Genomic DNA, 13,991 nt, shown 5'->3' on the forward strand with positions numbered 1-13,991 from the left:
ATCATTAAAATCATGCATGGTACCAGAAGATTGGCGGGTGGCCAATGTAACACAGATTAAAAAAAAAAAAAAAAGTTCCAGAGGTGATCCAGGAAATTATAGACCAGTGAGCCTGACGTTGGTGCCGAGCAAAATGGTAGAGACTATTATAAAGAATAAAATTATAGAGCATATTCAAAAGCATGGATTAATGAAACAAAGCCAACATGGATTTAGTGAAGGTAAATCTTGCCTCACCAATCTATTACATTTCTTTGAAGGGGTGCAGAAACATATGGATAAAGGTGAGTCAGTCGATATTGTGTATCTAGATTTTCAAAAGGCATTTGACATGAAAGACTCCAGAGGAAATTTTGGAGTCATGGGATAGGAGGTAGTGTTCTATTGTAGATTAAAAACTGGTTAAAAGATAGAAAACAGAGAGTAGGGTTAAATGGCCAGTTTTCTCAATGGAGAAGGGTAGATAGTGGGGTTCCCCATGGGTCTGTGCTGGGCCCGCTGCTTTTTAACATATTTATAAATTATCTAGAGATGGGAGTAACTAGTGAGGTAATTAAATTTGCTGATGACACAGAGTTATTCAAAGTTGTTAAATCGCAAGAGGATTGTGAAAAATTATAAGAGGACCTTACGAGACTGGGACACTGGGCATCCAAATGGCAGATGACGTTTAATGTGAGCAACTGCAAAGTGATGCATGTGGGAAACAGGAACCCGAACTATAGCTACGTAATTCAAGGTTCCACCGACCAGGAAAGGCATCTAGATATCATCGTTGATGATACATTAAAACCCTCTGCTCAGTGTGCGGCGGCGGTTAAGAAAGCAAAATAGAGTGTTAGGTATCAGTGCTTTTTTTGTACCGGCACCTTTTTCCCCAGGGCCAACTCACCTGCTCACCCTCAGCTCCCCGACAGCCCTCCTTTCTGTTCGTGCCGCCGCCCTGCATTTAAATCTTTTATTTTACCTCAAGTTCTATACATACTACCCCATTCCTCATTTTTGGTAGCAGAGTATTATTTGATTGTGTCCATGTTCACTTTTTTTATAGTTGCCCCTTTACGAAGGTTTCAAATTAGGTATGTGCCCTTTTATTATCTCATTTATACATATTTGTATTGAAGTTCATAACCTATATCAGTGCCCTTGCTTTGCTGTTATGTGATGTCAGATTTTATCATGCTTTTATATATATGTTTATATGCACTGTCATACAATTGTTGCATTACATATATATATTTTATATATATATTTTCTTATATATGCTCTTTTATGTACATATATATATATATATATATATATATATATACACACACACACACACACGTACATATATATACATACGTACATATATATATATATATACACATATACATATACATACATATATATATATATACACATACACACATACATATATATATATATACACATACACACATACATACACATATACACATACACATATACATATACACACACATATATATATATATACACACATATATACATACATACATATACACATATATATACATTGGGACATTATGCGAGCTCATCCCATTTTTGAGAATTTCCGAATAAGAATGGCTTTCTCTCGAGCACGTAACCTCAGTGAAATTTTAAGCCGGCTGATTTACCTTCAACTGTAGCAACTGACGATACTAGACATGTTAGTCATACAAAATGTAATAAAAATGGATGCAAAACATGTGCTCTATCTATAGAAGCGTCAAATTTCTGCCATAATGGTCAGATATACCAGCTTAGACATCAAACTACCTGTCGTACAACACATATTTACTACATCAGATGTCCCTATGGTAAGGTATACATTGGTAAATCAAATAGGTCACTTAATGCTAGAATGGTTGAGCACAGATCGAGAATAGCTGCTAACAACATTGGAGCTCCACTTGTACAACACTGCATCAAACAACAACACTCTAGTGAGGCATTAAGGTGTATGGTTATAGATTGCATTATTCCAAATGCCCGCGGTGGCAACATTGATAGATTGCTATTACAAAAAGAAGCTCAGTGGATCTATCGTCTGAATACGGTAGAGCCTCATGGACTTAATACGTATCTCCAATGGAACTGTTTCTTTTAATCAAACAGCTGACTGTGACGTAATAATTAAATAGGCGGGGCCTGATGGTTTTAAAACAAGAACGCCAGCGCCATTTTGACTGGTTATGTACCGGTATCAGATGCTGTTGAAGTGAGACCAGTTGCCGTTCTCATGTACAAGGTATGCAGAAATCAAGAGTATGTTGATGGTAATGTTTTGTTCTCCGTATTTCAGAGACACATGCCCTTGAGAAAGCAGTTGACCGCGAAACAGGGTCCTGTCGGGCTTACGATACCGGAGACTTCATGAATGTTTGACAAACTGAACTCTGGAAATGCGATAAGCCTAAGAAGATTGAAACATGGCTTGCAATGACCAGAGACATTAAGATAAGTTGATTTTCTGTACCACAAGTAAATTTATTTCAACAGTGCCTACATTTTTGAACAGTAGCGCACAAAAAATTCTTTAAAAAAAATATTTATTTGAGCAAGCACACGATTATATGGACACTGTGGTTTTCATTATAAGCAGATAATGTGCACTACTGGTTGGCTGGAGGTGGTCTATGATTATACAAAGTCACAAGCATGCAAGCTTGAAAGAAGTATGACATAAATATGTCTTTGTGATGATATGAGACGCCTTCAATAATAAATATCTCTCTGTTGTAATAATTTGCTTTGTCTTTCAAACGTTGTGTATTTCTACAAAGATCAATTAGACAAAGCAGAGCCATTCCCATTTTATTTTTTGTATTATTTCTAGGATAAGCAGCATACAATGTATTGTACTGTTTTGGGATCTTGCCAGGTATTTGTAACCTGGATTGGCCACTGTTGGAAACAGGATGCTGGGCTTGATTGACCTTCATCTGTCCCAGTATGGCAATACTTACGTGAGATACTCCATTTGCGCCAATCGTACCCTCTGGGTTCCCACCTGCATATGCAAACAGAGATCACAAACAGAGGGGTCATGCTTTGGCCCAAGGCACCCGATGCACTAATTGTGTGGGTCAGTGATAGAAATCACACACCTTCACTTGGCACATTGATTGAAGCCACTGGGGGCCTTCTTGGACATCAAAATAAGAATCTCAGCTAAATTAAACTCCTCAAACCTTGAACCGCGAAAAAGGGGGGTGTTCAAATTGAGGAAGGGGCTGTGGCCTAACCTTGCAGCCACTCATGAAAAAGAAAGGAAACCTAAAAATGCTTAAAAAGAACTAAAAAAAAAGTAGCAGGAAGGTAACCGAAGAGGGAAAAAACAGAAAAACAGTTGCATGGGAAGGTACTCACTGAAAAACTGAGAGCACGACGTGAGGGAGAGAACACAAAGCGTGTCCTCTCAGCTCCACAGAAAAACAAAGACTAGAGGACCTGCGCTCCATTGTCAGGTGGGAAGGCATCAGTGCATGTGTGGTGAGACACTGCTAGAAAATTCTACACTTTTAGATAGCATCCGCACCGGGCTCCATCTGGATGACATCCCTCACCCGTGAGAATAGGAAGACCTATTGTCCTTGGAGAATGTCTGTTAGGGGAATGGGAGAGAATATGAAAGATGATCAGATCAGATCATAAATGCGCAAAAGAACATAAGCTTGCAGGGGTGGGGGGGGGGGGGGAACTAACATGAAGCCAGAGTTCAAGTGGCATCTGTAGTATTTCATGCAAACGGAAGGGAAAAAGATGACCAGATGGGCCTTGGGCTCTTTATATTCTGTTATTTTGAGTTTCTAATGATCCTGGCTCTCCAGGAATATGGCTACTGGAACTCTACATTACGGTTATGAAGAAATAAAATCAATGAAAATTTGATCATTTGCTTTATGATTAATTGAAGTTGGAAGCTAGACAAATCATTGAAAGAGCTATTCAACAGGCACAGTCAAGAAGTTGTGAGCTTTTGGAACAGTTTAGTCCCTCTACACACTTATTATACAGCCTGCTTAAGAAATCCCCATTTGCTATTTGCTGATAAGCATGCTTTTAGTAAATTGATACACAGCAATGCATGCACACTAAATTAAAGCAGGTGAGAATATATCTACAGTTATTTTAAATAAAAAGCTGGTCTTTGCTGCAGCAAGTCTAATGCAATCTCCAATTTTTGAATTGTAATCTGCTGCAATCATAAACTTTTTAAAGCTCAATGAAACAAGATTTTGGCCTACTACTGCTTTATTTCCTCTATAGAAATGGTTTGTATGTCAGAATAGGAAGAACTGTCCCAGTCACACTGGTAGTTTGGCCAAGAGATCCAAAATGTTTGAAATGGGCTTTTGAGGGCTAAAAACACCCATATTAGTAATCAATACATCTGTTTATGCTCCCACCATTTGATCTAACCATGGTATAACTATGTTTATTACATACTTGATATACTATACTCCACTGGCAAGCTTGAAATGCCTCTCTAATCTCCCCCCCCCCCAAAAAAAAAAAAAGAGAAAAAAAGCAGAACGGAAGTTTTAGTTCATTAATATACTTGTAATTGTCTGTCTTTCCAAACCCAAGCTCTAGGAAGTTTACAGTTCAGGTACCATAGTTATTTCCCTGGTTCAATGGGCTTACAATCTGAGCAGCTATCCAGGTTCTTCGCCTATTGCTCTCTCTAGGTTTCTCCTCCAAATACTTAACTCAATTCCATGCCAACGTTTGCTTATCAAGACTTGTTTACAGTATTACTTGGACCACAAAGGTATGAAAGAAAGTTGCTCTAGTATCTCATATGCAATGCACTAAAATTTCTCCCATGTAGCCCTTAACCCTGACAAAGATGTTTATATTTTTTGTACCAAAAAACCCCTAGGTAAAAAAAAAAAAAAAAAAAAATCAATATTTTAATGAAGTAGAGTTCAGTGCAACTGAATTCAGCACCAGTTTTCAGTCCAAGGAAACAAACTCCAAATGTTTGCTGCCATAGGAGCCAACTTTTCAAATGATTGGGGGTGCTGAACACAACCCAATGTTCTTCCTCCGCCTGCTGCCACAAAAGAAAAATGTCTAGTTTGCATTCAAAGATCTCCTGTCCCTCTTCCTCCACCATGCATCATCTCCCATCCTCTCTCTCTTGTGCTGGCCATGCAACATCTCCTCTCTGTTTTTCCCCCTCCCTATCCAACATCACCCCTCTGTATTTCACTCTCTCTCTTCCTTGGCCATCTGGGATATCTCTCTGTCTCTTTCTGCCCCAATCCAACATGTCCCACTGTCTGTCTTGCCTCCCACCAGACCACCATTGTCTCTTTCTTCCGCAATTCCATCATCACACTCGTCCAACATTGCCCCCTCTGTCTCTCTCTCCCCTCACCATCCAGAGCTGCCCTCTTCCTCCACCATCCAACATTGCCCCCCTCTCTCCCCCCACCATCCAGCATTGCCCCTCTCCTCCCTCACTATCCAGCATTGCTCTTGTCTCTTTCTCCCTTTACCTCACTATCCATCTTCACCCCCCTGTCTTCACCCACCTCCTATTCTCCACCTCCAGCATTACCCCATCACTCTTTTTCCTCCCCACTCTGGACACTCACTCACTCATGGGCACCTCCACCTGCGAGTTTCTCCACCCCATTGCCCACCCGCTTTGCTTACCAATTTGCTCAAGTTACTGCCTCCTGACTGCAAATAAAGAGATACTGTATGCGGAGCTATTGAACGCTGGCACTGCTGCCAGTCTTACCCCATATGATGTAAGTTGCTGTTTGAGGAGGCCCAACCACAGAGGCAGCAGTGGTGCGCACAGCTCTATGGCCCCACATGCGGTTTCTCTTCATTTGCAGTCAGGGAGGTAGAGAGTCAGGCACGCGGGTAAGCACAGAAGGGAGCGGGTGGGTGGCTGGGAAAGGAAGATTGTGTTCTGTTTATTGCCCTTTTTCTATTGGCTGCGCTGTCGCTAGCTGCAGACATCAGCTCTGGTTGGTTTTCTTTTAAGCTTTGGGCTAAGCGGGAACTCGGGGAACTGCAAATACAATATTGCTGCCAGGGCCGACAGCCGTAGCTCCGATGCGTTCTGGTTGTGTCCCAAAATACTGGGGGGGTGCTCGAGCACCCACAGAGTCAGCACCTATGTTTGCTGCTAGTATGGGCACAACAGACACTGCCACACTAATCCCACAACATTGGATGTGACCTGAAATCATACCACAAACCAGCCTGCACTCATTTTACAGTAGTAACCATTCTGAAGGCCACAGAGTTCTATGTATAAGCTCAGAGCGCAGGAGTCTCCCCATTTTCCTCATTCATGTACTGCCAATAACATTCATCACACCTTAAATAAAATACTGACAAGCTTACAGTGAAACCTCGGTTTTCGTTGACTTCGGTTATCGTTGGTTTCGGTTTTCGTTGATTTTTTCAGTGAAAAATTTGTCTCGGATTTCATTGGTTGCCTCGGTTTTCACTGCTAATTTGCGAAAACAAAGGGCAACCCACGCATTCTCCTGCTCATTGTGGCATTGTTTCTCATTGTGTGACCATCACCCCGCGCGTCTAACGCAACGCATGCAAGATAAAATCACATGTGCTCAAATCTCATTTTCCCTTGCTAATTAACCCTTTCCCTTTAGCTCCATTATGGGACTATATTTATTCTCTATAAAATATGTTTTTGGTATGTATTTTGGAGTGTCTAGAACAAATTAATTGGATTTACATTGATTCTTATGGAAATAATTGCCTCGGTTTTCGTCTGTTTCGGTTTTCATTGATTGTTTTCGGACGGATTATCAACGAAAACAGAGGTACCACTGTAAATCAACACAGTCATGAAAAGAAAAAGTATGGTACACCCATTGATTACTGGTCCTGGTGAGAAGACAAACTAGCACACATCTCTCAACATCTGTCACTTGGAAGTTCAGAATCCATATTCTGAACATATTCAGCATTAGCCTCTAGATACATGCATTTCTGCAGAGAAATTCTGCAAACAAGATAGCAGCCCACTCTGCCCCCTATCCCAGGTACTATCAGTTTCTTCCGGCTTCACTTGTTGCCTTCCTTCTCTCAGTTGCTAGCTTAAGAACATAAGAATAACCATACTGGGTCAGACCAATGGTCCATCAAGCCCAGTACCCTGCTTCCAGCAGTGGCCAACCCAGGTCACAAGTACCTGGCAGCAACACTCCATGTTACCAATCCCGGGGCAACCAGTGGCTTCCCCCATGCCTATCTCAATAACAGACTATGGCCTTTTCCTCCAGGAACTTGTCCAAATCTTAAATGGTAACCGCTGTTACCACTCCGGCAATGAGTTCCAGAGCTTAAATATTTTTTAAGTGAAAAAATATTTCCTCCTATTTGCTTTAACAAAAGATGTCTTACCAGACAATTTTCTTTCCTTTGGTTGCAGCAGATAAATCCAGATACTTGTGGGTTGTGACCATCTACCAGCAGATGGAGATAGAGAGCGTTGAACAGCACTGCCTTATAGGAAGGAATGCTCCCTGGTCAATCAGTATTTCTCATAACAAAGCAGAAGGAAAACAGAATTAGCATGTCTCCTTCCCCATAGGGAAAAGGCATAAACCAAGATCTGCCAACACGTAAACCAAATACAACAGTCTGTCTAAAATATAGAAATGCAGCAACACGTTCCAACAGAGAGAACTAACCATTAGGAACCGCCACAAAAACAGGATGGGCCTCTAGATTAATCTGCTGTGACTAAAGGAAAGAAAATTATCAGGTAAGACATAAATTTTTCATTCCTTAGCGTCAGCAGCAGATGAAGCCAGAGACTTGTGGGATGTAGCAAAGCAGTCCTTAAGTAGTGTGGGAACCTAAAGTTCCCACAGATAGCACCAATACTCCAAAAGATACAGCCGAGCGGAGACACCCAAACGGCAGCGTCTGGAGAAGGTATGGAAGAAAGACCTTGTTCTCCACCTTACATATATTTTTCAGAGAGAACAGATGGGCTTCTGCCCAGAAAGTTGTGACAGCTCAGGAAGAAGGCTCCCGGCATCTGGCCTGAAGTGCTAGTAAATACACGGACATGATAGCCCCTGTGATCGAGTGAGGCTTGGGAAGCTGCATTACCTGTAAAGGTCCTGAGCAAAGTATGAACAAATGAGCTGACCAACAGAACACGTTGGTGAGTTCCAAAAAGTGGAGAACATGGCGAACGTCAATCAAGCAGGAAGACAAAGGTAAATTGAGATGAAAGGCAGAAACCACCTCAGGAAGAAAGACAGGAGAAATCCAAGTCTGGAGTTCCGAAACCCCACTGGCCAAAACCTGGATCTCTAATGAAAAACTAGCCTGCCCCAGATGATAGCACCTGGTAGCTTCCAAAGAGGGCAAGCCTGACCTGAAAGGAAAGAATGTTGAGACACGTCCACAGGAAGACCGCGAGTCTCAGTCACCCAGACCTTCCAGCAACTGATAAATCCTCAACAAACAGCGTGCTCTTAAAAGGGAGCTTAATTAACAGCTGTTTGAAGCTGCATCTGCTGACAGTGGCGCAAACCCAGCAAACGACGGACTGTGACCAAAGATATTTGGGCAACTCATGAAGCCAGTCAAACCAGGAATCTGCCAAATATGCCAGCCCCATATCCACAGCTGGCAATTCAGGAAGAGGGAGACTTTTGGATTCCTGGAAGCAATCCACAACCTGTTGCACCTAGCAAAGGCAGGCCCTAGCAGCATATGAGCTGCAGATAGCTGCCTGCAGGGAGAGAGAACTTCTGAATTGTGAAAGGAAGGCTGTGCCGACTCCACTAGTTAAGGCTGAATTTGGTTGAGAGGGTCCAAAATAGATAGTAACATAGTAGATGACGGCAGAAAAAGACCTGCACGGTCCATCCAGTCTGCCCAACAAGATAACTCATATGTGCTACTTTTTGTATATACCCTACTTTGATTTGTACCTGTGCTCTTCAGGGCACAGACCGTATAAGTCTGCCCAGCACTATCCCCGCCTCCCAACCACTGGCTCTGGCACAGACCGTATAAGTCTGCCCAGCTCTATCCTCGCCTCCCAACCACCGGCTCTGGCACAGACCGTACAAGTCTGCCCAGCACTATCCCCGCCTCCCAACCACCAGTCCCACTTCCCACCATCGGCTCTAGCACAGACTGTATAAGTCTTCCCAGCACTATCCCCGCCTCCCTACCAACAGCCAAGAAGGAACCCCTGAAGTGGTCTGATGTGTAATCTGACCCAAGGAAAATGTCAGGCCATGGAGACCAGGGCCTGGTAGGGAAAGTAGAACCTGACTGGGGTGTTAATACTTGCTGAACAGCAACAGGAAGAAACATCTTCCCTAAGGCTATGTCAAAAGCACACCAAGACACTTCAAGATTATGTTGAGAACAACCAAACTCTTGCTGAATGGAACACCAATCGAAAGGACCGAAGAAAAGAGCCATCTTGGATGAAACTTGCAGACTCTCAGATAAGAGGAGTCGCAAACAGCCAATCGCGAGGTATAGATGAACCTGCAACTCATCCTGGCGAAGTCTGCCCATCACCACCACAACCTTGAAAAAGACATCCTTGGTGAGCGGAAAGGCTGAATGACATGGATAGGCATAGATAATGTTCTCCAAGGATAAGAAATTACAATAATGTACTGTGTGAAGGTGAAATGGGAACATGAAAGCACACATCCTTGAGATCCAGGGAGCACAGAAACTCAAAAGTCGCAATGCAATTAATACAGACTGCAACGCTCACTTTGTGAAAAGGTGAACTTTTAACACGCGGGTGACTGAGAGGTCCATAGAACCTCCTGTTCTCCCATTGCACCTGGGGACAGACTTGAATAAGTGGTTGTAGGGTGGCTTAATGGCCTATGAGGGCTGGAACCTGCATGGAGATTCCCAGAAAGGAACGGCAGTGGAATGGGAGAACCCTAATTTGTAGCTATGCATCAGTATTTCCAAGACACATTGGACTGAGGAAATTTAGTTTTGGTTTTTTTTAAACCCATTCCTCATGGAACCTGGAAAGGTGTCCTGCCATTATGAAACTCAAGGAGTGAACCGAGACCCCAACATTGGGAGGTGTGGACAGTATAGGTAGACCTGGAGTTGAAACCCAGTTCTTCCTCTCAGCTTGAAAGGTGACGTCTTTGCTGAAGTGGGAACCCTGAAAGTTAGAGTTGCCTGAGCCATAGCACTTGGACTCATGAAACCTAAGACAATACTGAGTGGAAGTGAAATAACCATGAGATGTGTCCTCAGGCAATGTGAGACTAGGAGTTCCCTAGGTCTCTAATCAACTGTGCCAAAACGTCTCCAAACAAAAGTTCCCCACTAAGGTAGTGAGCGCATTGTGAACCTAGTAGCCCCCTCAGCTGTCCAATGCCTAGGCCAGAGCTATCTTCTTGCTTACAGTTGCAAGAATTGGCTGGCATGGTCATGCACTAGAACTGGCTAGTATGGTTGCACAGTGGAGTGAACGTGTGTGGCTACCAGCCAGAGGCAGATGGTGGACGAATTGGAATATTATTATTTTTTTGTTGTGCATTTTTTTATTTCATTTGATCTATTGTGAATAGTGTTTGTTACAATATCTTTATTGTGACTATTAATCTTGAGAAGTTCAATAAATATTAAAATTTTAAAAATGTAAAATACAAAACAACCTGTTAAAAATCTAAATCATCAATAAAGTTGGTAACTGTAGAGATTCTAAACTGACACATATCAGGGGCAACATTTAAGCAATTGAATTATAAAAGTATGCACATAAGGGGATTCTCTATTCCTATTCCAAACCCACCCTCAGGAACATCTGAACTAATAAACATATAAATATGTCAACATTATATGCAAAGGACCAATTTTGGCAAAGGGAACAAAATGTGCATCAAGTTGGGCACCCATTATAGAATAGTACATAGCGCCAGGATCCATGCTGAACTTTGGGTGCAAGGATTTACACCCACTGAAACTGGTGTAAATCCTTGTGCATAAATTAGATGGGGATTCCCCGATTTCAGTAATACTGCATGCATCTATAGTGAATGCCCCTGACCCGCCCATGCCCCTCTCAATGTGACACCCCCTATACATTCATCTTAGTAAACAGCAGTAGCAATGCTGGTTACATCTAACAAGATGGGTGCTAAGCAAGAAGAGTTAGGACTAGCACTGCACAACTCAGTAACTGGGGTACCTGCTTCCATCAGCAGAGTCTCAGGATTAGTAGGTGGCACAGAGATAGCAGTGATTCAGGGCTGAATGGATTAAGAGAAGAAGCTGCAGGAAAGACCATCAAGCAAAAGTGGAAATAACAGAATGGATGTGGTAAAAGCCAGACAAGAAATGGGGAGGGGGGGGGGGGGGAGGAACTGGGACGTGATATACCACCTTTCTGTGAATTTTTTGCAATTATATTCAAAGAGGTTTACACCATTGCCTCAGGTACAAACTTAGACTGTGAACCCTCCTGGGACAGAGAAATATTCAGTGTACCTGAATGTAATTCATCTTGAGCTACTACTGAAAAAGGTGTGAGCAAAATCCAAAAAATGAAAAAAATAGTATATACAGGTACTTATTTGTACTTGGGGCAATGGAGGGTCACAAGGAGCTGCAGTGGTAATTGAACCCAGTTCCTAGGATCAAAATCTGATGCACTAAAGCGAAAATACTTACCTGTAGCTGGTATTCTCCGAGGACAGCAGGCTTCTTATTCTCACAAGTGGGTAGACGCCGTCCCGCGTTGCCTGGCCCAGCAATATTGCCATAGAAAAAAAACTAGATAATTTAGGAGCATGAGCTGTGCTCCAGAGTGTGAGTGCTTTCCCGCCCACCACATGAACAAACTGCTTCAGTTTAATACAAAAACATGCAAACAGCCAACTCTAAGGGGAGGGGAGCGGTCCTCCCGGCATCGACGCTTTTTGGACGCCGAATCCCTTGGTGCCCCAGAGCTCCTGGCACCATGCATCGAAGGAGATCAGTATCAGTGCTTCTTGGCCTTGGCCTGATGCACTTCACCCATGCTCCTGAGGACGACGTCAAATCCTTGGGGCTGTGTCCAACAATGGATGGTCCCGGGGGGCCTGCATAGCAGAAGGCCTCGAGACAGATGGAGACCAACTTGATGCCTCACTGCTCCCAGTGTCACAGGGTCTCGAAGCAGCCATCCCTACCTGGGCTCCTGATGTCAGTGTGATGCTCAACATCGTCGAGGAACCGGACCAGACTCCAAACATCTTTGCGTGTTGAGCCTCTCGAGAAACCTGTGTCCTTTTTCAAATGAAGGCAGAGGACACAGTTGGCAAGGCTATGGTCGGGCCCAAGACACTGAAGGTACCAAGAATGGGTATCTTTCCCCGAGATGGTCCGGCTGCACATAGTACAATGCTTGAAGCCACTGGGAGTCTTCGTGGACATGGAAGGAAAAACCGCACCAGCCAAATCAAAAGACTCGATGGTGTCTGACAAAAAAAAGGGGAAAAGGCACAAAAGAAAGAAGCCTGACTGGGCACACCTGAAAATGGCCTGTGTCGAAAATAAAGGAAACTTATATGTGGGGTAAAAACTAAAAATTTAAGGATTTAAAAAAAATTAAAAAAAAGAAAGACAGACAAAAGGGAGCAGGTAGAAAAAACGCCAAAGGCACTCAAAAAACAAAGAAACACTGTGACCGGGCATGTGAGGAGCCACCACTAAAAGCAGCTGCTCCTCGAGCGAAACTGAGCGCGGTGGGCGAGAAGGCACTCATGCATGTGTGCTGGAGCACAGCTCGTGCTCCTAAATGCTCTAGTTTTTTTTCTATGGTAATATTGCCAGGCCGGGCGACGCGGGACAGAGTCTACCCACTTGTGAGAATAATAGCCTGCTTGTCCTCGGAGAACCACTAGGGAAAAAAAAAAAGGATAGAGCAGAGGTGTGGAGGCATATGAAAGTAACAAATCTCTGAAGAGAAACAAAAAAGGGGAAGGAGTAGTGAGCAAGGTAAACAGGACAAAGAACACAGCAGAGGAAGTCAATGAGGAAGTTTAAAAAATTGATACAGAAGGAAAATAAGTCTTAGAATGTCTGGTGAAATTTAAGACTGAGTTTTGAATAAAACTGATTGCATAGGCAATGTGCAGCCATAGAGAGTTAACATAGATTAAGAGTTTCCAACCCTTGCTGCAAAATCTACTGCTGAACTGCTGTAGGAATCTGGTACTCTAATGCTATACAGCATTTAGCTAGGCTCTGTTGAGATGATTTGTTATAAGTTGCAAAGTTTCACTGTGAAATCAAAAGAATTTAAAGTTAACTGCAGTAGCCTTTCAAACTAGCCTATGAATTTGCCATAGCAAACTGTCAGTGTTATCGTTTCACAATCTATTTGCCCTTCCTCCAAAGCATACTATAGAGAAAACACTTAAAAGCAATTAAAAACAAACCATTGAAACTCAGAAGCTCAACTTTGTAGTATTCTGCCAATCCTGGGCATAGCTAATAAATCTAGATACCAAGGTGCTGCCAGGATAGTTGTGAACCCAGCTGCTGTTACGTTATGTAGTTCTTCATTCAACTTTGCATCCTTCCACACTCAACTACTGTGTCTTGTTTAATCTAGAAAGATTATAATCTAAATAAATTTCAAAATTAAATTACTGTTTTTACAGTATGCAAAAACAAAAACTATCAATATCCAAGTGTTTCACTTAGACTAAATGAAAGCAAACCATCCACCACAATTTATGATCATTAAATATGTGTATTGTGCAAAGGGATGTGATTCTTAGGCATAACAATCATAAGGGGTAACTCAGGTATACATTCCAGATCTTTAAATCACTCAAAATAAACAAAAATAAAAAGTCTCAACACTTTTCAGGCCTCAAACCCATGCAGCACTGTGGATCCTCAGACTGCATCTGACATCTCACAAGAAAACTAGACCATTTTAGAACCTACATTGTGTAGTTTAGAAAAATGCTTTTGCT

At 42.5% G+C, this 13,991-nt stretch overlaps 1 protein-coding gene across 1 annotated transcript in view; it reads right to left on the reverse strand.

Annotated features, from left to right (window-relative positions):
- HEXB (hexosaminidase subunit beta) overlaps positions 1 to 13,991 on the reverse strand; it is a 158,286-nt gene that overhangs the window by 25,666 nt on the left and 118,629 nt on the right. The window contains 4 exon segments of the mRNA XM_030193280.1: positions 13,446 to 13,478; positions 13,481 to 13,504; positions 13,507 to 13,593; positions 13,596 to 13,617. Coding sequence (XP_030049140.1) covers positions 13,446 to 13,478; positions 13,481 to 13,504; positions 13,507 to 13,593; positions 13,596 to 13,617 — 166 coding nt within the window.

The sequence above is a fragment of the Microcaecilia unicolor genome, chromosome 2 (genome assembly GCF_901765095.1).
Source record: "Microcaecilia unicolor chromosome 2, aMicUni1.1, whole genome shotgun sequence".
Taxonomy (NCBI): domain Eukaryota; kingdom Metazoa; phylum Chordata; class Amphibia; order Gymnophiona; family Siphonopidae; genus Microcaecilia; species Microcaecilia unicolor.